This window comes from Chelonia mydas, chromosome 2 (assembly GCF_015237465.2).
Source record: "Chelonia mydas isolate rCheMyd1 chromosome 2, rCheMyd1.pri.v2, whole genome shotgun sequence".
NCBI lineage: Eukaryota > Metazoa > Chordata > Testudines > Cheloniidae > Chelonia > Chelonia mydas.
This window is the reverse complement of record NC_057850.1, coordinates 1,261,641-1,287,561: the sequence shown is the minus strand read 5'-3', so window position 1 is coordinate 1,287,561 and position 25,921 is coordinate 1,261,641. Positions and strand designations below refer to the sequence as shown.

The 25,921-nt window shown below is 70.1% G+C and overlaps 1 protein-coding gene across 23 annotated transcripts in view; it reads left to right on the top strand.

Moving 5' to 3' along the window:
• The window catches only part of PLEC (plectin), a 180,879-nt gene that overhangs the window by 107,925 nt on the left and 47,033 nt on the right, over positions 1-25,921 (top strand). For 7 of the 23 annotated variants that reach the window (XM_037891741.1, XM_037891748.2, XM_043538893.1 and 4 more), the window contains 7 exons: positions 12,188-12,249; positions 16,581-16,595; positions 17,843-17,932; positions 18,552-18,587; positions 22,141-22,218; positions 22,436-22,528; positions 24,790-24,956. In XM_037891741.1, the coding sequence (XP_037747669.1) occupies positions 12,188-12,249; positions 16,581-16,595; positions 17,843-17,932; positions 18,552-18,587; positions 22,141-22,218; positions 22,436-22,528; positions 24,790-24,956 (541 nt within the window). Of the gene's footprint in view, positions 1-3,254; positions 3,426-9,028; positions 9,137-12,187; positions 12,250-16,580; positions 16,596-17,842; positions 17,933-18,551; positions 18,588-22,140; positions 22,219-22,435; positions 22,529-24,789; positions 24,957-25,921 lie in introns of those variants that run through there. The other 16 variants (XM_037891743.1, XM_043538894.1, XM_037891761.1 and 13 more) reach the window with 9 other exon arrangements.

The window sequence follows — 25,921 nt, the reverse complement described above, 5'->3', positions numbered from 1 at the left end:
CTGGGGCTGGGAAGGGGGAGCTGGCTGGGGCTGGGAAGGGGGAGCTGGCAGGGGCTGTTCTTGCCAAGTGACTCATCAGCTGCGAGGAAAGGAAAGGAAATGGCAAAGGCTGCGGTTTGGGCCTGGGCTGGCAGGTCCTGCCAAGAGAAACAGCCCCTGTGCCGAGCCGGGAGCAAGGGACCTCCGCTCAGCTGCCCCCGCTCCCTGGGAACGGCTCTGCAGGGGAGCGACTCTGGGCAGTGTCTCCTGCTGCCCCGGGGAAAGCCTGGGGCATCCCGGTCGGGAGAGGCTGTGGGCCAGGGTGTCGGTTTTAGCCTGTGCTCAAGGCCCTTTGCCAGCTGGGGGCTGAGGCCATGGGGCTCCCTTCCCCTGCTCCACCAAGGGACAGACTGGCTGAGGCATGTAAAAGGAACAAACCCCCCATAGGACACTGCAGCCTGTAAGATCCAGAGCCGTCTCCTGCCTCCCACAAGCGCTAAGAACCGCAGCCCAGCCCACCCGGAGCTCCTGCCTTATCTCCGCTCCACAGATGGGACGGGGCTGGGCCCAGGTCACATGCAGAGCTGGGAATAGAACCCAGGAGTCCTGCCCCCCCAACCCCTACACCCCACTCCCAGGGCTAGGAACAGAACCCAGGCACATTGCTCCCTTGGCTAGCCGCTGGCAGCTGTTCTCTGTGCTAAGTTGTGGTGACAAGGGCCCCAGGCACCCGGGGAAACTGCCAAAGGCCCTGAGTGAGCCAGCCTCGAGGATGTTCCTCCCTCCCCGCTGCAGGACAGGGGCTCCGGGACTCAGCGCTGCTCCAGCTGCAGCCTCCCACGGGTCCCACCCAGCGCATCCCCTGCGGTGCCCTGGGGGGCTGGCTTGCCTGCGCTGTTCTCTCTAGCCCGCCCCCCGCCCTGGAGATGCTCTGCAGGTTGGCAGGTCTTGGTGACCCACTGCCCCTCTGGAGGGGGCATAGCAGTGATCCACCAAGGTGCATTGTGACTGCCCTGGGGGGGCCAAGCGTGGCCCTGAAAACGTTTGCAAGGGTGGGCCTGTGGGCTGTACCAATGGCATGCGGCTGTACTCACTGCCCTGCTGCTAGGGGGCTGCCTGGCCCCACGCAGGGCCATGGGGCAGACGGCAAGCTCTCTGCTGCTCTGAACAGCGCCTGGGGCTGCAAGGGAAGACTGACCGCTAGTGGGCATTTGGTCAGGCAGGGCCCGCTCGTGCCAGGAGCCCCATGCTTGGCCCGGGACGTGCGGCTGCTGGGTGCTCCATGGCGGGGGGATCCCCTGCTGTGGCCGCTCCGTCCGGGGGGCGCTGCCCCTCAGAGCAGTGCTGGGGAGGAGGGGTGCCGATCTGGTGGTACGGGCGCAGTTCTAGCAGGGGAAAGGTGCAGCCTCCCAGCGTGGCGCGGGCCCCACCCCAGGCGATCCGGGGCTGCCTCTGCAGGGGGGTCGTGTCAGTTCTAGCGGCACTGCCACAGGCCCCGGGTTCAACCCCTGGCATGGGCAGGCCTGGGGCTGCGGCGCCCGGGGCCTTGCTAGGAGCTGGCCGGGCCGTGGCTGGCGGCCAGGGGCTGTTGTCTCCAGCTGTCCTGCGAGCTCTGGCGCAGGGGGAGTCCCGGGCGGCTCTGGCCCTGTCGTCGGAGCCGTGGGCTCTCCTCTGATGAGGTAACGGGAAAGGGAGCCAAGAAGGAACGTGCGGAGGGCTCCCCTCTGCGCTGGGCCCTGGCGCGGGTCCTGTGCAGCTGGCCTCAGGCCGGGGCCACTGCTCTGCACCCTGGGCTCCCCACGCCCGCGGCCGCAGCCTGCACGGCCTTGACGGCTCTGACAGGTCTCGGCCCCTGCAGCCAGTTCAGCCGCCCAGCCCTGCCAGCTGGATACGGGCTAGGAAATGGGGAGAGGGTGCCAGAGCCTGGCATGCGGGGAACCAGGGAGACTGGGCCCATGGGGGCTGCCCTGGGCACTTCCCGGGGGAGGGGGGGTTGTGCACCAGATGTTGGGGTGGCTGGGGATTGCTCCCCCGGGGTGGGCTGCGCAGGGGGATTGGTCCCGGGATGTGCGGGTGGGGGGGCTGCTGAGGGGGCTCAGGCTTTGGCTAGGGTGGCTTGGTCCTGGGCTGAGGGTGCTGGGGGTGTGGTCCAGAGCTGAGGGGGACCCTGGAGGTAGGGGCTCAGTGCAAAGCTAGAAGGCCTGATGGGGGGCTCTGTCCTGGGCTGCTGGTGGGGAGGCTCAGGGGGGGTCGGTTCCGAGCCAGGGAGGATGCTGGGGGGGTCGGTCCCGGGCCGGGGGGGTCGGTCCCGGGCCCGGGGAGATGCCGGGGGTCAGTCCCGGGCCGGGGAGGTCGGTCCCAGGCCCGTGGGGATGCCGGGGGTCGGTCCCATGCGGGGGGGTCGGTCCCAGGCCGGGGGGGATGCCGGGGGGTTGGTCCCATGCCGGGGGGGATGCCGGAGGGTCGGTCCCATGCTGGGGGGTCGGTCCCGGGCCGGGGGGAATGCCGGGGGGGTCGGTCCCATGCCGGGGCGGTCGGACCCGCGCCAGTCGGTCCCATGCCGGGGGGGATGCCGGGGGGTCGGTCCCATGCGGGGGGGTTGGTCCCGGGCCGGGGGGGATGCCGGGGGGTCGGTCCCATGCCGGTGGGTCGGTCCCGGGCCGGGGGAGATGCCGGGGGGGTCGGTCCCATGCCGGGGGGGTCGGTCCCGGGCCGGGGGGGATGCCGGGGGGGTCGGTCCCATGCCGGGGGGGTCGGTCCCGGGCCGGGGGAGATGCCGGGGGGTCGGGCCCGGGCCCGGGGAGATGCCGGGGGGGGTCGGTCCTGGGCCGGGGGGGATGCCGGGGGGGTCGGTCCCATGCCGGGGGGGTCGGTCCCGGGCCAGTCGGTCCCATGCCGGGGGGGAAGCCGGGGGGTCGGTCCCATGCCGGGGGGGTCGGTCCCATGCCGGGGGGGATGCCGGGGGGGTCGGTCCCATGCCGGGGGGGGTCGGTCCCATGCCGGGGGGTCGGTCCCGGGCCGGGGGGGATGCCGGGGGGGTCGGTCCCATGCCGGGGGTGTCGGTCCCGGGCCAGTCGGTCCCATGCCGGGGGGCAAGCCGGGGGGTCGGTCCCATGCCGGGGGGGTCGGTCCCATGCCGGGGGGGATGCCGGGGGGGTCGGTCCCATGCCGGGGGGGGTCGGTCCCATGCCGGGGGGGTCGGGGCCGGCTCGGCGCTGGCGGGGCCCCGGCCGCTCGGGGCGGGGCTGGGCTGGGCGGCTCCTGTCCCAGCCGGGCCGGGCCGAGGAGGCAGCGCAGCGGCATGGCCGGCAGCCCGGACCCCGCGCCCTCCGTGGCCGCCTACTTCGCCTACAAGCGGGCGGTGCTGCGGGGCGCCGAGGGGCTGCTGAGCGGCCGCTCGGAGCCGGAGCGGAGGAGCGACCTGAGCCGCCGGCTCTGCTGCGTCGGTGGGTCCGGCCGGGGGTCGGGGGGGCAGGGCTGGGGGGCGCGGTGGAGGAGGGGGCGGTGCAGGGCTGGCGGGGGTGCAGGGTCCGGGTGGTGAGGGGGGTGCAGTGCTGGGTGCAGGGGGGGTGCAGCGACGGGTGCAGTGTGTGGGGGGGGGTTGGTTGCAGTGACGGATGCAGTGTCCGGGGGGGTGCAGTGACGGATGCAGTGTCCGGGGGGGTGCAGTGACAGGGTGGGGGGTGCAGTGTTGGGTGCAGTGAGGGGGGGTGCAGCGATGGGTGCGGTGTGTGGGGGGGGGTTGGTTGCAGTGACGGATGCAGTGTCCGGGGGGGTGCAGTGACGGGTGCAGTGTCCGGGGGGTGCAGTGACAGGGTGGGGGGTGCAGTGTTGGGTGTAGTGAGGGGGGGTGCAGCAATGGGTGCGGTGTGTGGGGGGGGTTGGTTGCAGTGACGGATGCAGTGTCCGGGGGTGCAGCGACAGGGTGGGGGGTGCAGCGATGGGTGCAGTGTTGGGGTGCTGAGGGAGGGGGTGCAGTGCTGGGTGCAGTGACGAGGTAGTGAGGGAGGGGTACAAGGGCACCCCCAGGCCCTCACTCCCGCCGCTAGACTCGGCCGCCCCGGGTGTGTTTGTTCTGCCTGAGCTCAGCGGACCCCGCTCCCGCTTTCAGGGCAGCGACGGGTTAATGGTTTGGGGGCGGGGCTTGCCCTCGCCCCGCCTCCTCGTGTCGGGCAGTGGGCGGGGCCTGCCAGGGTAACAGTGACCCTTGAGCCAAGCGATTGAGCAACGTGCAGCTCCCCGCCCCCCCCAGCTCCCCGGGAGGCGGGGCAGCCCCTCCCCGTGCAGGGACAGGTGCACCAGGGATCACACGCACACCTTGCTGGCCCATCCCCCCCTGGACCCGAGGCCTTGGGGAGCCCGGCTGGGGCAGCCCTTGTCTGCTGGCAGAGGACGGGGTCCCCCCCCTGGAGCTGAGACGGGCTTGTGCTTCCCCAGCCCCTCTAACAAAGCTGCCAGCCCCAGAGCACTGCCCCAAATGGGCCCTGCCCCCGGCCATCTGGGGCAGGCGCCCAGTGGGTGACCCCGGTTCTCCTACTGCCCTGCCTGCCTCGCCCCGTTCTGCGCCGCTGGGGAGCCGTGCCGTGCCGGGCTGGGTGCGGAGCCGCGAGCCGTCGTGGCAACACCCCGGCCCCCTGCGTGGGCCTCGCCCCGGGTGCCCCTGGGCTGGGTGGCCACAGGCGAGGGAGGGGAGCGGCAGGCAGGTGCGTCCAGCTGGGGGCCCATGGCGGTGAAGCTCAGGGCCCCCCCGGCTGGCAGTGACGGGACGCTGCTGGTCCCTCAAGCTGCACGGCCCTGGGAAGCCTGCGGTTCTGGGGCTGGCTGGACACGGGGGAGTGATTGGTTTGTGGGTCTCTCAGGCCGTAGTGGGGGTGTCTGGCTGTAGCGGGGGGTGGCTGGTCTGCAGGGCTCTGCGGCTGTAACAAGGGGTGTCTGGCTGTAGTGGGGGTGACTGGTCTGCAGGCGCCTCTGGCTGTAGTGGGGGTGATTCTTTTGTGGGGCTCTCTGGCTCTAGCAGGGGCTCTCTGGCTGTAGCAGGGGCTGTCCGGGTGTAGCAAGGGTGTCTGGTCTGCAGGGCTCTGTGGCTGGAGCAAGGGGTGTCTGGCTGTAGTGGGGGTGACTGGTCTGCAGGCGCCTCTGGCTGTAGTGGGGGTGATTCTTTTGTGGGGCTCTCTGGCTCTAGGAGGGGCTCTCTGGCTGTAGCAGGGGCTGTCCGGGTGTAGCAAGGGTGTCTGGTCTGCAGGGCTCTGTGGCTGGAGCAAGGGGTGCCCGGCTGTAGCAGGGGTGATGGGTCTGCGGGGCGGGCTGGCCGTAGCAGGGGGTGGCTGGCTGTAGCAGGCCGTGTGGGGGGCTGTGACTCGACTGCAGGGGGGTGGCTGCCGGGCCAGGTGCTGGGTTGACATAGAAGCAGTAGGCTCAGACCCCACCCCTGGGTGGGTGCCCGGCTCTCGGTGGTTCTCAGCCTGGTTTGCTGCAGCCCTGGGCAGCCTGGACTCTGCCCTCAGGGCCGGCTGCAGTGCGAGTTCTCCCGACCTTCCCAGGGGCTCTGGGCGCAGGGCTGGGCCCTTGCTGTGCGATTCACCTGGGATCCAGCGGGGGGTACCCTAGAAATTCCCCCCTCGCGGCCGGATCCAGGGTTCGCAGGGGCCTGTGATGGGGCAGAGACCTCCTCGGGGCAGGACCCTCTGTGCCAGGCACTGTACAGACACGGGGTGAGCCGGGGCAGCAGGAGCACCCCAGCTCCCTCGTCTGGGTCGAGCTGCGCCGGGCCTGGTGCAGAGGGCTGTCGGGGGCCGAAGGGGGACAGCGAGGGCGTTTTGCGGATGTGTCCGGCAGGGGCTTTCCTGGCATGAGGGGCAGCCTGGGAGAACCCGAAGGGGCTTGTTGGAAGGTGTGAGAAACGGGAGTTGGCCTTTTGGCGGGGGCACCAGCGCGGGAGAGGCGGCGGGCAGGACCTGACATTGAGACCGGCTGCCCGATGTGCCAGCATCGGGGAGCCAGCAGAGGCTGCGGGGGTCACGGGCAGTGTGGGGGCTGGGAGACTCGAATGGGCCGGAGGCGAGATTGTGATTCGGCCACTTGGAGTCTGTGAATCCAGCCTGGGGGCTCTGCTCTGGCTCCGCGGTGTGGGTGTGTGGGTGTGTAGGGGGTTGAAGGGGGTGTGTGTACTAGAGTTGGGGGGGCAGAGAGGGGGGCTCTGGTGAGATGAGGGGTGCTCAGTGATCAGCAGATCCCTCCTGACCTTAGACTCTGTAACCCCCTTGGTCTCCTAGCCCCGGGCTGGTGGGTGGGCGGCTGAGCTGTCTCAGGCCGTGGCTGGGCCAGACCGGTGCTGCACCCTGCCCGGCTGACGGCGGGGCACCCTGGGGTCTGAGAGGGGGCAGCCCCCGGCGCCTGCCCTGCCCCTGCCAGTTACACAGAGACCCAGACGCAGCAACAGGGAGAGACAGGAGCAAATGCAGCCACTGCTACGCTGACCCCACAGCACCCCCTGCTGGGAGCTCCCCGCCCAGCCAGCGTCCTGCCCCGCCCCCACAGCACCCCCTGCTGAGAGCTCCCTGCCCTGCCCCGCCCCCAGAGCGCCCCCTGCTGGCAGCTCCCCGCCTAGCCAGCACCCTGCCCCGCCCCCACAGCGCCCCCTGCTGAGAGCTCCCTGCCCTGCCCTGCCCCCAGAGCGCCCCCTGCTGGGAGCTCCCCGCCCTGCCCTGCCCCCACAGCGCCCCCTGCTGGGAGCTCCCCGCCCCGCCAGCGCCCTGCCCTGCCCCCACAGCGCCCCCTGCTGAGAGCTCCCTGCCCTGCCCTGCCCCCAGAGCGCCCCCTGCTGGCAGCTCCCCGCCTAGCCAGCACCCTGCCCTGCCCCGCCCCCACAGCGCCCCCTGCTGGGAGCTCCCCGCCCCGCCAGCGCCCTGCCCTGCCCCCACAGCGCCCCCTGCTGAGAGCTCCCTGCCCTGCCCTGCCCCCAGAGCGCCCCCTGCTGGGAGCTCCCCGCCCCGCCAGCGCCCTGCCCTGCCCCCACAGCGCCCCCTGCTGAGAGCTCCCCGCCCTGCCCCGCCCCCACAGCGCCCCCTGCTGGGAGCTCCCCGCCCCGCCAGCGCCCTGCCCTGCCCCCACAGCGCCCCCTGCTGAGAGCTCCCCGCCCTGCCCCGCCCCCACAGGGCCCCCCTCTGGCAGCTCCCCGCCTAGCCAGCACCCTGCCCTGCCCCGCCCCCACAGCGCCCCCTGCTGGGAGCTCCCCGCCCCGCCAGCGCCCTGCCCTGCCCCCACAGCGCCCCCTGCTGGGAGCTCCCTGCCCAGCCAGCGCCCTGCCCCCACAGCGCCCCCTGCTGGGAGCTCCCCGTCCAGCCAGCGCCCTGCCCCGCCCTGCCCCCACAGCGCCCCCTGCTGGGGAGTGACTGTCTTGGCTGGGTGGGCTGCGGCAGCATGTGAGCGAGCGCCCAGCTCTGTGATGTGCGTTGGCGTCAGCCGGGCCCCGGCAGCTCATTGCTCCATATGTGTCAGTGGCTGGAAAATACTTGTGGTTTAGAAACCGTTGTCGGGCACATTCCTCCCGCGCTGGCCCCGGCCCAGCTCTGCTCCTTGGTAACCGAGGGGGCGGCGGCTGGGGGGAGCCCGGGCTGGGAAGCGAGGGGGGCAGCTGATCTAGCACCTCCGCTTTCCCTGCCTTTGCCCCACGGCCTCGCCCGGGGCAGCTCGGAGCCGGCGCTGGTCCAGGCTTGTCCCAGGGCAGCCCCGGCCCCCTGCAGGGCCCTGCCGGGGGGGTCTGACCCCCAGTCCTAGCCTGCAGCTGGGGAAATGCTCTGGCAGCAGCGGGGCCAGGCTGGGATTTCTGAGTGGGGCACACCCAGGCAGCAAACAGGATGGGGAGGCCCTGTCAGCTCCTGGCCTGGCCACTAGTGGGGCCCTTTCCTCTGGCCCTGGCCTTCGCGGGGGGCTGGCCAGCGGGCTGGGGGCTGCCTCTGTCCCCAGGCGGGGCTGTTCTGGGGCTAGCGAAGCCAGTGTGCCGGAGGCCTGGGTGTCCCCCGTGCACTCAGCCCTGCCCGGGGGGGAGGGGCTGTTCTGGGGGGCCAGGGGCGTGTGGGACATGGCCCCTGCCCCCAGGCAGGCCCTCAGCTGAGCTCCGTTGGCTCCTTGTGCCCACGGGGCTGGGGAGAGCTTCCGGCTCTGTCCCCGCAGGGCGCTGTGCTAGGAGCAGGGCGTGTCCCTGAGGCTGCATGAGTCACGGTGCAGCCATGTGTCGCAGCCCCCTTGCCCTGGGGGTGCGTGCAAGGTCCATGCTGCACCCAGGTGCCAGCTTCCTGTGCGGAGCGCCCTATACCCTGGGGAGCGGCTGGGGTTCCCTCTGCAGCTCTTCCCCCGCGCCGTGCACAGGGCTGGGGGAGGGGTGCTGGCCCTCTCCCCTCCCCATGGCGGCTCCGGGGCTCTCTGCAGCTGGCCCTGTCCGGGGGGCACCGTGGGGCTCCTGGGGTCTCTCTGGCCTGCGCTGAGCCTTGTCCCCCCAGGCCTGGCTGAGGTGGGCTGGAGCCGAGGGGGAGCGGCACAGGGCGGGGAGGTGTATTCTCCTGTGCCCACCACCCAGCCTCCCAGGGGGAGTCTCCCCAAGGGCTGTGGGGCACTGGAGCCATGCCCCCCATGACAGCGGGAGATCCCTGGGCCTGGGGCCACTGTCCCGTCGGGGGCACCCGAATGGGCACCAGGGCCCAGATCCCCTCCTGGGGGAGAGTCCAGCCTGGCCCCCCTGCTCCCGGGTGCAGCCCTCTGACCCCGCGCCCGGCTGCGGCAGGGCAGGCTGGCTGCGGGCAGCAAAGGGTTACGAGCAGGAGGCCGGTGGCTGTGGGCTCGGAGGTTTCCTGACTCTCTCCGGCGGGCAAGGGCGGGGAGCCCCCGCCCCGGCCAGCCGCTCTCTGGGGGAGGAGTCTGGGGAGCGGAGGGGCAGGCCTGCCCCCCGGGGCAGAGGAGCTGGAGCCCGGGTGGGGAGAGCTGCTCAGCGCTGCCTCTCCAGTCACCGGCCAGGCGGCAGGGCAGGGCAGGGCAGGGCAGGGCGGAGATCGCTGGGGGGTGCCGGGGACCATGTCCAGGCAGCGGCTGCGGAGCCCGGAGCTGGAGGGCCCCGAGGAGAACCTCTACCTGGCCGTGCTGAGGGCCACGGAGGGCAAGAAAGGTACCGAGCCCCTGCCCAGCCTGCCCCCCATCCTGGGCTTTCTGCGGAGGGGGTTGAACACGGGGGGGGGCTGGACTGTGACGGGGGATTGAGGACATGGGGGGCTGTACCTGCAGGATGGGGGGGCCTGTGATGGACCTGGGGGATTGAGGACATGGGGGGCTGTACCTGCAGGATGGGGGGGCCTGTGATGGACCTGGGGGATTGAGGACATGGGGGGCTATACCTGCAGGATGGGGGGGCCTGTGATGGACCTGGGGGATTGAGGACATGGGGGGCTGTACCTGCAGGATGGGGGGGCCTGTGGTGGACCTGGGGGATTGAGGACATGGGGGGCTGTACCTGCAGGATGGGGGGGCCTGTGATGGACCTGGGGGATGGGGGATTTGGGGGGGCTGTACCTGCAGGACGGGGGGGGACTGTGATGGGCTTGGAGGGGGCTCTGCTGCACTGGGATGTAGGGGGCTATGCTAAGCATGGGGGATGGGGGGGCTGTACCTGGGGGGGGGGATTGCCTGCTCTGGGATGTAGGGGGCTGTGCTGCGCCTAGGGAATGGGGTGTGGGGGTTGCCGGTGTTGGGGTCTCTGTCCTAGGGCTGTGCATGGGGAGGCAGCTGTGGGGTGACCATGCTGACTGAGGGGCTGCTCTGTGCGTGGCATGTTTGTTGGGGGGGGGGCTGACCTCAGCAGTGACCCCCCTTGTGGTGCCAGTCCCTGGCCCTGGTGCTGTGCTCTGTGTGTGGGGGGGTCTGTGCCCTGGCACCCCAGCTGCTGTGAGCTCTGCCCCACACACTGCCCACCCCCTGGGCATTCCATGCTGGGGGGCAACCCCCCCCGTGGCACTGTGGCCCCCAGGTCACTCTGAGCACCCCCCAGGGCCCCCGGCTGTCCAGCCATAGCTATAGGGGGCCCAGGGCCTCTGCCCTGGCTGGGGTGTGTTTGGGCGTCACTGGGGCTGTGGGGGGAGGAGAGGTCAATGGGTCCTGTGGGGGGGCTCCTGCCGGCTCTGCCCCCTGCTCCCAGCCCCATCTCCGAGCCCCGCCATGGCAGCCCCCCCCGCCCCCCCGGTAGGTGCAGTGGCTGGCAGGCGCTGGGAACCCTGCCTGCCTGCGGGAGGGGCACTTCCTGCCCCGCCCAGCCTGCCCACGCTGGAATGAGCTGGGGGGGGCTAGGAGAAGCGTCCCGGGGCTCGATTGCCGCCCTGCTCCTGCCTTGGGGGTGGTGCCCCGCTGGAGCTGAGCCCCAGGGTGTGTCTGTGCCTCCCCCCATGTCTGCTGAGAGCTGCTCTGCCCCGGCTGCGCCTCGGGTGCAGCCCCTGCCCCTGGCTCCCGTGGGGGAAGTCGGCCCTGCCCCCGGAGGCACACCCTGCTGGGCACCCGTCCCAGCGAGTGTCTGGCCCTGGGCGGCTGGGAGCTGCACGGGCAGATCTCCACGCTCTCCTGGCCGGACAAGACACGACACGTGAAACCCACGTGGGGAGGGCAGCTGGGCCAGCCCACCCCCGGGGCAGCGAGCCTGTTGGTGTGGGGGGGTCCCCTCTTCATTCGGGCAATTCAGGCTTGGAGGAGGGGTGGGTTCTGGGGAGGGGCGTGTGGCCATTTACACCTGGGCAAGGGGGGATGTTATCCCTGGCTAGCTGCCGTGTGGGGGGCCCTCGCGCCTCCCGGGTGTTCCCAGCCTCCTCACGACCCACAGCTCGCCTGTCCCCACTGGGCTGTAACCTGCTCACGGGGGGGTGTTACACAGGGGCCCTGTCCCGGGCAGGTCAGTGCTCCCCTCACCCTCCCCACTGGCCCAGGGCTCTGGCGGCTAGTGTGGGGCCGGGATTGGAACCCAGGCCTCCTAGCCCCTGAGGCCAGTGCAGAGCTGGGCGGAGCCTGTTGCTTCTGAGGCCGTGTGCTGGGGGTGATGGGGCTGAGCTGCCCCTCGGGGAGGGCTCGGGGTCCCCACAGAGCTCTGGAGGGGTTCAGCATGAAGGACCGTGGGGCTGGAGCCCTGGCTCCAGAAATGCCTTGGGGCGGGGGTGGGGGGCAGTTTGGAATTGCCCCTCTGCTCCCTGTCTGCCATGGGGCTGGGTCTTGCTCCTGCAGCCCTCAGAGATGAGGGTGTCTGTGGGGTGAGAGATGGGCCCCCTGGCTCAGGCAGAGAGCAGGGGGGCACCTGGGCATCGTTCCTGGCACTGCCTGCCCATGGCTGCTGCTGAGCTGGGGCCGGATGGGGCTGAGCTGGTCCCCACCGGAGCAGCACGGCCCGTCCTGCCGGAGACGGGTCCCAGCCCCTGAGCCTGCTGTGGGGCCCACCCCAGTGTCTGCGGGGCAGGGCGTCGGGGCTGTTCTCCGGGAGGCCTGGCCCGCTGGGCGTGCAGACGGCTGCTCCCTGCCGTGTGCCAGCACCCCTCCTCCCCATGGCTCTCCCAGTAGTGACTGAGACCCCCGCCCCCACACAGGGACCCCCCGCCCGTTGCTGCCGAAGAGCCGCTCCCCTTGGCTCGCCTGCCCCCCTGCTGCCTTTGGGTCCCTGCTGTGGCCTGTTTGCTGGCGCCTTTGGGGGGCTCTCGCCTCTGCCCTGGGCCCCTAGAGCGTGTGGGGCTCAGGAGGCACCAGCCCCAGGGGCAGCAGGCTCCTGCAGTGGGGTGAGTGCTGGGGGGCACTGGAGGGGGTGCCCTGGGGCCCAGCCGGCTGGGATCGACCCAGGTTGCTGCGCTCGGAGGGGTGCCCGGCTGCTGTGACCCACGTGGGAGTGGGTGCAGGGGGCTGCTCTGGGGCATCGGCCATGGGCTCCTCGTGCCCTGGGGCTGGGCATGGGGCACAGCAGGGGGGCGCGGCGTGGCGTGTGAGTCATTGCAACCATTTCCTTCCCATTGGCACCGATGAGTCAGGCCCCTTCCTGCCTGTGCTGAGCTCTGGGAGCCTGCGGGGTCTTGCTCATCCCTCTTCTGAGTGCTGGCCCTGCTGGCCGGGGGGGCTGCCGCCGCTCTTCCCCCCCCCCAGACTCCGTAAGCCCCCCGTGCCCCGCCACATGCACTAACACCCGTCGTCTCCTCTCTTGCAGATGAGCGAGACCGGGTCCAGAAGAAAACCTTCACCAAATGGGTCAACAAGCACCTCATCAAGGTAAGGGTGCCCGCCCGCCCCGCCATGGGTAGGGGGTGGGGCCTCTCGGCGGAGGGCAGGGCAGCAGGGGTGACAGCCCAGGGTTGGGCAGGTCCCTCACTGTTAACCAGCAGTGCCTGGTTAGCCTGTGGAACTCACTGCTGCAGGATGGGTGGAGTGAACAGCTGACAATAGGCGGCTCCTACTGTGGGGGGCAAAGTGCCGGCTTGGGGGAAGGTCACTGCATTGCTTTCAGGCCCAGCAGCCCTGGTGGCAATTAACCCCCTGTCGCTGGAGCTGGGACTCTCCCCTTGGGGGGCCCAGTTATGGAAGGGCCAACACACCCCAATCCCTTTCCCAGGGGTGGCTCTCAGGAGGGGAGACCCCTTTGGAGGGGACCCAGCCCCTGGGGGGCCCTAGCCTCCTTCAGCTGATGGCTACCTGAGTGCCCCATGTGTGACCTCTCCTGTCTGGCTGCGAGGTGCAGTCCTGCATACTGCCATGCTACCCGCTGTGCCCCGCCCCCATGGCCGCCCTGGGGTGGGCGGGATGCCAGAACCGGGATGGAGAGGGGCACATGGAGGGCATCCCACACCTCCCCGTGTGTGACTTGGGGCTGGAAGACCAGGCTCTGCCGGGCGGCAGCCACAGAGTAAGTGACGGGAAGGCGCTGTCTGCGCTGGGTCGGAGCACCGGGCGCCTGGACTGGGCAGGGGGTGGAGGTGTCTGGGCTGCCCTAGATCACGTCTGTCCCCAGCCCCCCGGGGCACGTGCCTGGAACTCGCAGGCTGCGGTGGGCACCAGAGCAGACAGTGCGGCACGGGGCCGGCTGGGGCTGCCGGGCGCTGCCCAGCACTGGTTGGTAATGCCTGGGCAGGGGCGCGGGGAGCAGTCCCTGCCCACGGCGAGGGGAGGCGAGGGCCCGCCGTGCCACAGTATGTGAGGGCGGTGCCCAGCTCCTGCTGGGAGGAGCATCCACATCTGGCACCTGGCTCCGCTCTGCCTCCTGGCGTGAGCCCCAGCCGGAGAGCTTGGCAGGGTGGGAGAAGGGGTGCCTGGCGACAAGGAGACAAGGGCTGGGCGCCGGAGCAGTGGGAAGCTGTGTGCTCTGACCAGGCAGGGGCAGTTCAGGCGGGCCGGGGAGCAAGCCTCCGGAGCCTCCCTGGCCTGGAAGGAGCCGCTTTGCCTCGTGCCTGCAGGCAGCCCCATGCCCGGCCGAGCTGGCTGGCTGCCTCTCCTCCCACGGCCGCGCTGAGCACACGGCAGCCTGCGGCCCGGCTCTCAATGGGCGATTGTGCTCCGGCCCCGAGGAGAAGGGGATGTTCCGGGGGGCGTTGATGAAGCAGGATTTCAGAGCTGCGCGGCCAGCGTCCTGTGACCCAGCGCCTGCTCCCCCACCCCCGCCGCAGCCGCAGCTGGGCGCTTGCGAAAACTGGGCTCTGCTGCGTCTTCCACTGTGGAAAGTCGGCTCTGGCCCCCCAGCAGTTCAGCCAGGCCCTTCCGATGGGCCTGGGGAGACGGGAAGTGCCTGGCTGGATCCGCATGGGCCCTGCCTCCTGCCCGACGGGGCTGGCACGAGAGGGAGGGGCAGGAACCCTGCAGCAGGGAGTGCTGGGCTGACGGGACAGCCCCCTCGCCCCAGATAGGAGGGACTGGAGCTCTTTCTGTTGTAACCTCGGCTCTTCTCATGAGTCACGTCACTGTCTGCTCTGCCCTGGAAATTGCTGAGCTCTCAGCCTTGCTGGCATCTTGCAGCAGGGAGTTCCCCAGGTTGCTGCAGTGCGGGGACACAGCCCTGGCCCCGCATCTAACCAGTAATGCCTGGCCCGGCTGAGTGCAGGGACACAGCCCCGGCCCCGCGTCTAACCAGTAACACCCGGCCTGGCCGAGTGCAGGGACATGGCCCCGGCCCCGCGTCTAACCAGTAACGCCCGGCCCGGCTGAGTGCAGGGACACGGCCCGGGCCCCGCGTCTAACCAGTAACGCCCGGCACGGCTGAGTGCAGGGACACGGCCCGGGCCCCGCGTCTAACCAGTAACGCCCGGCACGGCTGAGTGCAGGGACACGGCCCGGGCCCCGCGTCTAACCAGTAACGCCCGGCCCGGCTGAGTGCAGGGACACGGCCCGGGCCCCGCGTCTAACCAGTAACGCCCGGCACGGCTGAGTGCAGGGACACGGCCCGGGCCCCGCGTCTAACCAGTAACGCCCGGCACGGCTGAGTGCAGGGACACGGCCCTGGCCCTGTGTCTAACCAGTAACGCCCGGCCTGGCTGAATGCAGGGACACGGCCCGGGCCCCGCGTCTAACCAGTAACGCCCGGCCCGGCTGAGTGCAGGGACATGGCCCTGGCCCTGTGTCTAACCAGTAATGCCCAGCCTGGCTGAGTGCAGGGACATGGCCACGGCCCCGCATCTAAGCACTAGTGCCCGGCTGAGCATGGGGACACAGCCGGGGGCACAGCCAGGGCCCCACATCTAAGCACTAGTGCCCGGCTGAGCACGGGGATACGGCCAGGGCCCCTCGTCTAACCACTGGTGCCCAGCTGAGCATGGGGACACGGCCAGGGCCCCGCATCTAACCAGTAACGCCCGACCGAGCACGGGGACGTGGCCACGGCCCTGCGTCTAACCAGTAACGCCCGACTGAGCACGGGGACGTGGCCACAGTCCTGCATCTAACCAGTAACGCCCGACCAAGCACGGGGACGTGGCCACAGTCCTGCATCTCACCAGTAACGCCCGACTGAGCACGGCGACGTGGCCACAGTCCTGCATCTCACCAGTAACGCCCGACTGAGCACGGCGACGTGGCCACGGCCCTGCGTCTCACCAGTAATGCCCGACTGAGCACGGGGACGTGGCCACGGTCCCGCATCTAACCAGTAACGCCCGACTGAGCACGGGGACGGGGCCACGACCCTGCATCTAACCACTAGTGCCGGCTGAGCATGGGGCCATGGCCTCGTGTCTAACCACTGGTGCCCAGCTGAGCAAGGGGACACGGCCAGGGCTCCGCATCTAACCAGTAGTGCCCGACTGAGCACGGGGACACGGCCACGGCCCCTCGTCTAACCACTAGTGTCCGGCTGAGCACGGGGATGTGGCCACGGCCCCGCGTCTAACCAGTAACGCCTGGCTGAGCACGGGGATGTGGCCTCGGTCCCGCATCTAACCAGTAACGCCCAACTGAGCACGGGGACGTGGCCACGGCCCTGCGTCTCACCAGTAACGCCCGACTGAGCACGGGGACTTGGCCACGGTCCCGCATCTAACCAGTAACGCCCGACTGAGCACGGGGACGGGGCCACGGCCCTGCATCTAACCACTAGTGCCTCGTGTCTAACCACTGGTGCCCAGCTGAGCAAGGGGACACGGCCAGGGCTCCGCATCTAACCAGTAGTGCCCGACTGAGCACGGGGACACGGCCACAGCCCCTCGTCTAACCACTAGTGTCCGGCTGAGCACGGGGATGTGGCCACGGCCCCGCGTCTAACCAGTAACACCTGGCTGAGCACGTGGACACGGCCATGGCCCTGCACTGCGCAGGACATGCCGCCTCCTAGCACCAGCCTTTGCCCTGGCACCACGAGCCAAGCCCGGCTCCAGAGAGCAGCACGCGCTGGAGCCCGCCTGCCCTGCCCTCACACGCGTGTCTGGCCACGCACATTCTGGTGTGCCTGCCTGCACCAGCCCTGTGCCAGGCCTGTAATCCCTGCCCCCACGCTCCGTGCACTCAACTCCCGGGGGCAGGGCCTGGCCTGGCTGGGACGCATCCGGCACACCCCAAACCAGGGCAGACAGCCAACCCTGGCGCCCGTGGCCAGGGCCCTGGGCTACCTGCACAGGCAGAGCGGAGGGTGGCCCATGGGGGGCAGCACATGGGGCCAGGCGGGGGAGATGCCGGGGCTGGCCAGGCTGTGGGGCTGGCCAGGCTGTGGGGCTGGGAGGGTGGGAGCTCGCTGGCCTGACCCATGTGGGCCGTGAGGCTGGCACAGGGAGCTCCGGCTCTGTGCAGGGGGCAGGCACGGTGCAGCTCTGCAGTTCCGCCATGGGGAGGCCCCCTGTGTGGGGAGGGGAATCTCTCTGCTTTGGTTGGCTCCCCATCGCTCCCTGGGGCCTGCTCCACCCAGGGGGTGAGTGCTGGGCCGGGCTCTCCCAAGCCGAGGGGCTCCAGGGGCACCGCCCGGAGTGGAGCATCCAGTGTGGGGGGCCCAGGATCCCTGCTGTGCTCGCGGCCACGGGGCATGGGCAGCAGGCCGGGCGGGGGCTGGGGAGCTGAACACCGGGTCTGCACCTCCTCTCTGCCCCTAACCCCCCCTCTCTCTCTCTCCCTGCCCTCCCCTCCTGCGGCAGCATTGGCGAGCAGAGGTAGGTGGCATCCCGTCCTATGCACGGCGTGACCGACGGCACCACGCATGGCTCCTGTCTGCCCTCCCTGCTCCCCAGGCAGGGCCGTGGGCTTGGGGCTGTGGGGGGCGGAGGCCCTGGGCTGGCAGGGCTCAGGGCCAGTGCACTACAGCGCCCGGAGCCAGGCGCAGGCATCAGAGCTCCCGGGCTCCGGCCCCAGCCTGGCCCTCCCAGCGTCAGTGCAGTGGGGAAGGAGGCCAGCCCAGCCCAGCCCTCGGAGCGGGTCAGGCCCTGAAACAACCAGCCTCTGGCAGTGCAAAGGCTGCCCGCCAGACCCCACAGACCCCGCTAGCTCCAGACAGGTTAGCGCTAGGCACATGCCCAGCCCCTGCACCCAGGACACTCGCAGAATGCCCAGGCCCGCTGGCCCCGAGGAACAGAACGCACCTGCTGTAAGACTCCCCCCAGGGCCAGCGCCTGGCTGGCCCCCTGCACTGTGCGTTTATCAGGAAAGACCAGACGTCCAGGTGACAGGGGGAAGGATCATCCAGGTAATATCCAGGTGACAGGGGGAAGGATATTGAAAACAAATGGTGGATGCAAAACCAAATCGTAGCACGCTTTCTGGAGACCGCACGTAGCTAACCGGTTCCCCTTCCGGCTCAAGAGCTTTCTCACCCCAAGTTCTCGCCAGTGTTTTCACCCCAGGCTGGCTGAGACCCCGCTTTCCTGACTGCCGACACGCTGTCCATTTACTTCCTAGGGTAGGGCTCCGGTGGGGCCGGGGGGTGTCTCTGCTTTCTAGAAACACCCCCAGAGTCGGTGGTTTTACTCCTAAACAGGATAACCCCCGGGGCTTGTTTGTTCCTGTGTGCTCCTTTCCTGGTGACGTCACCGCTCTCGGCTAACATTTGACTTTGTGTGGAAATGGGCGTCCATTGTCTAGCTTACAACACTGATACACAGTGCTGCCTTGTCTCTGTCGGGAGGACTCGGGTGGAGGCATGTCGCCTGTGGGAACGCAGTGCTCTGGTTCGGATCCACACCGCCTTGCATGGCACGCACCTGCGTTTTGCAGTGACCGTGGCTTTTGTTTGAGCCCTTCCATGATGTTCTTTGGCGAACGAGTCAGACACCTGCACCCCTTGTCAGCGGGCTGCCGAGGTGCTGGGTGAGGGCAGCCCACCGGGCTCGGCCGAGGGCTGGCCGGCGGCTCCAACGCTGCGGTTAGCTTTGCCCCCGTTAACGGTTCCTTTCCGTCTCCGCAGGCTCAGCGCCATGTCAGCGACATGTACGAGGACCTGCGGGATGGCCACAACCTCATCTCGCTGCTGGAGGTGCTCTCGGGGGATACCCTGGTAGGTGGCACCGCTGGCTCCCGGACTGCAGCTCGCGCACAGCCGCCTCCCGCGCCGGTGCCCGTCCTGCCAGCGCAGGGGCCCTGTCCCGGCCCGGTCGGGGCACGGAGCAGGTTCTGGTCCGGTGCCGGGGGTGGGGAGGGGAGAGGTTCTCAGGGCGAGTGTCTGCTCTGCGCTGCTCCCCCCGCATGCCACGCCCTCCTCTCTCCCCCCCCGCGTCACATCCCCCCCACCCCCGCCAGGGCACGTCCTCGCCCGCTGACCCATAGGCTGGGCCCCTGCCCGGCCCAGCACCACCTCCCCCAAACCCCCAGGCCCCTGCAGACTCGGGCCCGGTCCCCTTGGGGGAGGGTCGTGACCCCTGCTTCCCCGGCACACCTGCCCGCTGACCCCGCATGCTGTGTGACCCCTGACCTCTCGCTGGGCCTGCTCGGGAAATCAGCCTGGTTCCCGGCCCCCCGGGCCCCCCGGACCCCCCGGTGCATCGTGGGCTTTTAACACATTAACGTTACTTTGCGACACTGAACTTTCTGCTTCTTTGTACCTGTCTGCTGACCTCTGACCCCTGACCTCTGCCCTCTGGCCTTTGCCTCCCGTCCGTGCTGCTCCTGCCGGCTAGCCGAGGGAGCGCGACCTGATCAGGAGCGTGCGGCCGGTGAGTGGTTCCGCCTTCGCTCCCGGCCCCGCCCCCCCGGCCCGCCCAATTGGCTGGGGAGCCACGAGGTCACGGCGAGCCCAGCCACTCGCCGCTCGGCTCCGCCCGCCGCTCGCCTGCCATTGGCTGGGCTGCGGGGGCGGGCTGGGGGCAGGCACGGCCGGGGGAGGCCCCGGGGCCCCGCTCTGGGGCCTGCCGCGCTCCTGGGGGCCGCGCCTGCCGGGGCAGAGACCCCTCCGCGCCCCCCGGCCGCTCGCGCCGCCGGCTGGGGCCTGCCGCGGGGGGGGCTCAGCAGGGGGCGCTGTCCCCGGCAGGCAGGGCTGGCCCCAGGGGGCGCTAGGGGGCGCTGGGGGGCAGGGAGCGGGGCGGGGGTTCAGCAGGGGGCGCTGTCCCCGGCAGGCAGGGCTGGCCCCAGGGGGCGCTGTGGGGCAGGGAGCGGGGTGGGGGCTCAGCAGGGGGTGCTCTCCCCAGCAGGCAGGGCTGGCCCTATGGGGCAGGGAGCGGGGCGGGGGCTCAGCAGGGGGCGCTCTCCCTGGCAGGCAGGGCTGGCCCTATGGGGCAGGGAGCGGGGCGGGGGCTCAGCAGGGGGCGCTCTCCCTGGCAGGCAGGGCTGGCCCTATGGGGCAGGGAGCGGGGCGGGGGCTCAGCAGGGGGCGCTCTCCCTGGCAGGCAGGGCTGGCCCTAGGGGACAGGGAGCTGGGTGGGGGCTCAGCAGGGGGTGCTCTCCCCAGCAGGCAGGGCTGGCCCCAGGGGGCGCTGTGCTGCAGGGAGCGGGGCGGGGGCTCAGCAGGGGGCGCTCTCTCCTGGCAGGCAGGGCTGGCCCTATGGGGCAGGGAGTGGGGCGGGGTCTCAGCAGGGGGCGCTCTCCCCTGGCAGGCAGGGCTGGCCCTAGGGGACAGGGAGCGGGGTGGGGGCTCAGCAGGGGGTGCTCTCCCCGGCAGGCAGGGCTGGCCCCAGGGGGTGCTAGGGGGCGCTGGGGGGCAGGGAGCAGGGCGGGGTCTCAGCAGGGGGCGCTCTCCCCTGGCAGGCAGGGCTGGCCCTATGGGGCAGGGAGCGGGGTGGGGGCTCAGCAGGGGGCGCTCTCCCCAGCAGGCAGGGCTGGCCCCAGGGGGCGCTAGGGGGCGCTGTGCTGCAGGGAGCGGGGCGGGGGCTCAGCAGGGGGCGCTCTCCCCGGCAGGCAGGGCTGGCCCTATGGGGCAGGGAGCGGGGCGGGGGCTCAGCAGGGGGCGCTCTCCCCGGCAGGCAGGGCTGGCCCTAGTGCCCCAGCTTTGCGCTTGGGGGGGCTCTCCCCTCTGTTGGCGTGGCCGCAGTGCCCCAGCATCCGTGCGCGGTCTGACACGGGGGTCCCGGTCCCTCCTGGCCAGGCGAGCGGCAGGTCCCTTTTTGCAGGTCCGGAGACTTGCGCTGCGTCATGCCCACGTCCCCTGGGCTGTGCTTGGCGCCCCTTGCAGGCGCCGGGAGGGGCAGGCGTCTTGGGGCGCCACGTGCTGTGTGCGGCGTGGCACCTTGCTGTGCTCCCCGCCCAGGGGCGCCATCTCCGGCTCCGGAGCTCTCGCCGCCCCCAGGCCGTTTGGGGAGGAGGGCGCAGGAAGGCAGAGCCGGGCCCTGGCCTGCCCTGGGGCTGGTGGGTGCTGGCCGTGGGGCAGGGCTGACCGGCTGTATCCAGGTGCCCTGGAGGAAGCTCGGAGCCGCAGCCCAGCCGTGCTCAGCACTTTCCTTGCTATTGTTTCGTTCGGCACATTTCCTTCCAGCCTCCCGTGGGAACAACTAGTGGCTGAGGATTTCCGGGCCCAGCCCCACACCCCCTGCGCTGCCCCTTCCTTCAGGCTCCGCGCCCCACAGCTCCGGCCCGCTGCCGGGAGCCTCCTGTTCCAGCTAGCAAAGGGGGGTCCCTGCCCGGCAGTCCGGCTGGGATGTGCCCTCTCTCCTGGGCACTGCCCTCGGGCTCTGCAGCGTGGGGAGCGCTGCTGCCAAGGGACCTGGAGAGGCAGTGACCAGGCGGGCTGAGCTGCGGGCAGCTGGCTCTATGGCCTGGTGGGACCCCGGCCCTGAGCGCCAGCCTGGTTCCCACCCTCCAGAGGTGCCGAGGCCAGCAGCCCTTCCTCTCCAGCCCCTGGCCTCTGTCCGCATGGTTTGTAAGCCCTGTGCTAACCCTGCTTGCGCCGTGAGCCCTGGTCCTGTCCTGAGCACCTCGGCCATGGCACCCTGCAGCCTCGGGGCCCGGGGCAGGGGAGACCTGGAGGCAGTAGGGGATGCCCTGGGTGCAATTCTTCTCTGCCCCCGGAGAGCAGCGTCCCGGCTTCCCCTCTAGCAATGGGCTCCTGAGGCCCAGCAGCTGTAGGGCAGGGCCCTCGGGCTGGGGGGTAGTGCAGGGAAAGGGGCTGCCCCATTGACGCTGTCCGTCAGTCCCTGGGGAGCTCTGTCACCCCCAACGGCTGAGCCTGCTCCTGCTGCAGCCCCTCGGGATGACTGCTGTCCCGGCGTCCCCGGGCGATGCTCTGGAACTGCTCCCCACGAAGCCAGGCAGGACTCTGGGGCAGTCGCCTTTCTGGGAGCAGCCTGTCTGCAGGACACACAGCTCGCACAGCTTCCCCCTTCCTGGGTCTGACCTCGGAGCCTTCAGCCTCCTCTGCCCCTCCGTGCGCTTCCCACAGCCAGTCCGCCCAGGCGGGGTCCTGGGGAAGCCAGAGGGTCCTGCCCCCCAACTCCGCAGTCAGACATGACTCTCAGCCAGCCAGGAAAACAGAGGTTTATTAGACGACAGGAACATGGTCTAAAACAGAGCTTGTAGGTGCAGAGAACGGGATCCCTCAGCTGGGTCCATTTTGGGGGGCAGTGAGCCAGATAACCACGTCTGCCCTTCATTCCATGTCTCCAGCCAGCCCCAAACTGAAACTCCCTCCAGCCCCTCCTCCTCTGGGCTTTGTTCCTTTCCCGGGCCAGGAGGTCACCGGATTCCTTTGTTCTCCAACCCTTTAGCTGTCACCTTGCAGGGGGGAAGGGCCAGGCCATCAGTTGCCAGGAAACAGGCTGTCGGCCATTCTCTGTGTCCAGACCCCTGCACACACCTGCCCTCTAGGGCTCTGCAATGATCATACACCCTTACCCCACCCCCTAGAGACTTAAGAACTGCCTAGGGGAAACTGAGGCACCCCCACACTATTCAGAGGAAACATTAAGAACAGTCCCACTTCGTCACAACTGCGCAGCCCCTGGCCTGCTGGGGCATGGGGCAATGGAATGGGCACCTGGGAGAGGAGCCAGTTAGGGCAGCTAGGCCTGGCCAGGGGGGACCACTCAGCTCCTGCCCCGCCATGAGCTACACCCATGGAGGGAGGGATCCTGGCACCTACTGACTGGGGGCACCAGCTGTTGGGTTCCTCTTGCTCTCACTTGTCCCCGGAGCCCTGGCTCCGCAGTTTGGCAGTGGGGACCTGACCTGCACCAAGGCTGCTGGCCCTGCCCTGCGTGGAGGGAGGTGTGCTCAGGGCACTAGGGGGGCCCTGGTGCCCCGGCTTGGCCACTCACCCTCCTGTTCCTTCTGTCTTTGCAGCCCCGCGAGAAGGGGAGAATGCGCTTCCATAAGCTGCAGAATGTGCAGATTGCCCTGGATTACCTGAAACACCGGCAGGTGAGCTGCAGGGGGGGCAGGCCGGGGCCGGGGAGCAGGGGAGGGGCATGTTCCACCCCTGCTGAGATGGGGGGGGTCTCGCTGGAGGCCGGGGGAGGGGCAGGCTCTGCCCCTGCTGTGATGGGGGGGGTCTCGCTGGGGGAGGGGCAGGCCCCAGGCCTGCAGCCTGAGGAGCCCATTGGGCCCCATGACGTAACCGCGGCTCTGGTGTCGGCAGGTGAAGCTGGTGAACATCCGCAACGATGACATCGCCGACGGCAACCCCAAGCTCACGCTGGGCCTCATCTGGACCATCATCCTCCACTTCCAGGTGAGCCTGGCTCCACCTGCCCGCCCCCGCCGCACCCTTGCCCCCCCCCAGCGCCCTCTGCTGGGAAAGGCCAGGGCTAGAGCGCTCGCTCTCGCTCTCTTTCACTGGCTCCTGTGGGGCCGGGCACTGGGTAGGGCGGGGACCTGCTCCCTTCTCCCGGGGGTTGGGCCGGGAGGGCGTGGGGCAGGGCTGAGCGGGGAGCTGCTTTGGAGTGGGGTGAGACCTGGGGGCTCCTTGCTTCTCCCTCCCCCTGGCCTGGCCTCAGCCGCTCCCTGCCGGGGGAGCCTCCCGCTGGGGCGTGGCCCTTGGCCTCTGCGCGGGATGCTGGGCTCTGCCAGCCCCGGCGCGGCGGGGGAGGGGAGACGCCGGCCGCCTGGGCGGGAACGTGGCAGCCGCAGGGGCAGCCTTTTGGAGGCTGAGTCACCCGCTCCCTGTGCCAGGCTGCCGAAGCGCGGCTTAGCCCCAGGGCGGAGCCTGGCCGCCGGGGTGACTCAGACACACGGGCCCTGGCTGGCATCCGTGCCTGCTCCCCGCGAGCTAGCCACAGTCGTTTCCTGGCCTTGCGGGTGCTGAACCGGGGGCCGGCGGAGCCCTGGTGAAGCTGGAGCTGCCCACTTCTCACCGACCACCTGGGAACGGCAGGAACCGGCGGAGCTGGCCCCAGCCACGGGCTTCCTGGCCCGGCTGCCCGGCCGCCCCTGCTCCATTGCACGCGGGTCCCCCCTGCGGCTGCACACCTGTCACCACGCTGCTCCTTGGGGCTGGCTCCTGCTGGGCACCCCTGTGCTGCCCGCCTCGTGCCCTGCCTGGCCTGGAGCTGGGCGTGGCTTCCTGGCCAGGCTCTGCAGCTCCTCGGCTCATAGTCCCCGTAGAGCGCAGCCCCAGGGGTGGGAACGGGGTGGGGCAGGGTCCCCCTTCCCCACAGGCTGCACTGGGGAGGAGGGGCAGCTCAGCTTGCAGAGCCCAACCAAAGGGCTCTGGATCCAGGAGTCCTGGTGTTCCCGGAGGCTGCCCGTGGGCTCCTTTCCCTGCCCGGAGCAGGAGAGCGGGAGCAGGCTGGGGTCTGGGCAGTATCCCTGCTGCAGCAGTGCAGCGGGGGCTGGCTGCTCATGGAGTGCCCAGGGCATCGGGACCTGCCGGAGAGCACCGGGAGTGGAGAGATGCCAGGCAGCTGGCGGCGCAGGTGCTTCCGTCCTGCCCACTCTCGTGGCCCAGCCTGCAGCCTCTGTCGGGGGGGGGGAGCGGGGAGCGTGTGCCGCAGGATGTGTCCCTGGCTGGGGGCCAGCGAGCCCCCTGCGGCGGGGGAGGCGTGCAGAGCCGGGCGGTGATTCAGGCGCCATTTCCGCTGGGGTTGGGGGTTTGTGCCCAGCGTGGGCGCTTGCGGTGAGCGCCGGCGACCGGCAGCCCCTAACCGCCCCCCGCAGGCTGCGGTCCCCAGTGAAACAGGAAGGAGGCTGCCTGGAGCCTCGCCACCGGAGACAGCTGCGCCCTGGGGTGGGGTGTCACGGAGTCCCAGGCTGCTCGGGAGCCGCCCCGAGTGAAGCCAGGCAGGACTCTGGTGCAGCGTGACTCCCGCAGGGCACCCTCACGCCCGGGCCAGGAGCCTGTTCGGCTTCGGTGCTTTGGCACGTTCAGCCCCCTGTTCGCCCCTGGGGAAGCCTTGCACACCCCCAAAGGGCCTGCCCCCCAACGCCGCAGAGAGCAGCGACTCAGCCCGCGTGTAACCGAAGGTTTATTAGTCGGCAGGAACACAGCGTAGAACAGAGCGTGTTAGCACAGGAATCGGGAACAGCAAAGTCCATCTTGGGGGGATCCAGCGGCTGGTGCCCCGGTCTCCCGCTCCAGGAGACGACCCCTTCCAACTGCCTGGCCTCCCTCACGCCCATTGCCCCTCCTCCCTCCTTTGTTTCTTTCCCAGGCCAGCAGGTCACCTGCTCTGCACCAACACCTCCCGCTGGATGGGGACCGGCCGTCAGTTGCCAGGCTACAGGGTGTCCACTGTTCTCTGCAGCCAGTCGCAGTCGCGCCTGCCCTCTCCGGGTCTCTGGAACGGTCACACCCCCTTATCCCACCACCAAGAGACTTGAATAACACAGAGGGGAAACTGAGGCACACACAGTATTCAGAGAAAACATCAAGAACATTCCCGCTTTGTCCCAGGGTGTCGCTGGGCCAGGGGGTGGAGGAGGCCCCCAGCGGAGCGCTGGGCAGGGGCTCCACAGGGCCAGGGTGGCTGGCTGACACATACCCGTCCCTTCCAGATCTCGGACATCCAGGTGAGCGGGCAGTCCGAGGACATGACGGCCAAGGAGAAGCTGCTGCTGTGGTCGCAGCGCATGGTGGAGGGCTACCAGGGCCTGCGCTGCGACAACTTCACCACCAGCTGGCGGGACGGGCGTCTCTTCAACGCCATCATCCACCATCACAAGTGAGAGATGGGCGGGGGCTGGGCGCGGCCTGCACTGGGGGTGGGAGCCGGGGGGAGCAGGGGCTCACCCTCGCTGGCTGGTAAGTGCGTGCCCAGTGGTCAGTGCACAGCCACGAGGGGCTGCCCCACACGCAGCTCTGCGAGCCCAGGGGTGCTGGGGTGGCCGCTGCACTGGAGGGTTGGGGGGCAGCGACTGCTCTGTGTGATCTGGGCCTGGGGGCTGCATCCCCGCTCTGGCAAAGACTGCGGGACAGGGTGGCAAGGCTGCCCTGCCCTGCCCTGCCCCACTCGGCTCTGGCAGGCGCCTGTCGCTCCAGGCAGCGAGTTCTGCGGGAGCACGTCGGGACAGCCAGCTGGATAGTTCAGAGAGGTGGAGCCGGGCCGCGCCCTGCGCCAGCCCCGGACCCGGGAACTGTTTTCTCTTCCCAGACTCCTGGGGGCTGGTACAGCCCCCCCAGCTAGCCCCTCTCCTAGCCACCTGGGCTCCCCGGGCGAGTGACTTAGCTGACGCACAGCAGCTGCTGCCCGGGTCCCCGAGCCATCTCGGCCCCTTGCCACCCTGCAGTCCCCATGCGGGGCTCCCAGGAGGGGGGCTCTCCAAGCAGAGTAGGGGCAGCGCGTGCAGGCAGATCACAATGGGCCCGTCTCAGCGGGATCGGGCCCATCTCACTTGCCTCCCCATGGAGAGGCGGCTGTTGGCTCTGTGGAGCCCCCACAGCTGGGCCTGCGTAAAATGCAAAATCTCCAGACAAGTTCCAGCCCCTCAGCTTGTCGTGCCAGCGTCACTGAGAGCCGGGCTGGGCAGGTGGACCCCCTCCAAGCCCCGTGGGCCTCGCCTGCCTGGACCGCCAGGGCCGCGCTGCCCGTCCCCGGCACACAGCGCTGCCCTCGGCTGGGAGTGGGGGGCGGGGGCCTGCTGGAGGCTACGTCAGCTCCCGCTTTCCTCTGTAAGTGTAACAAGTACG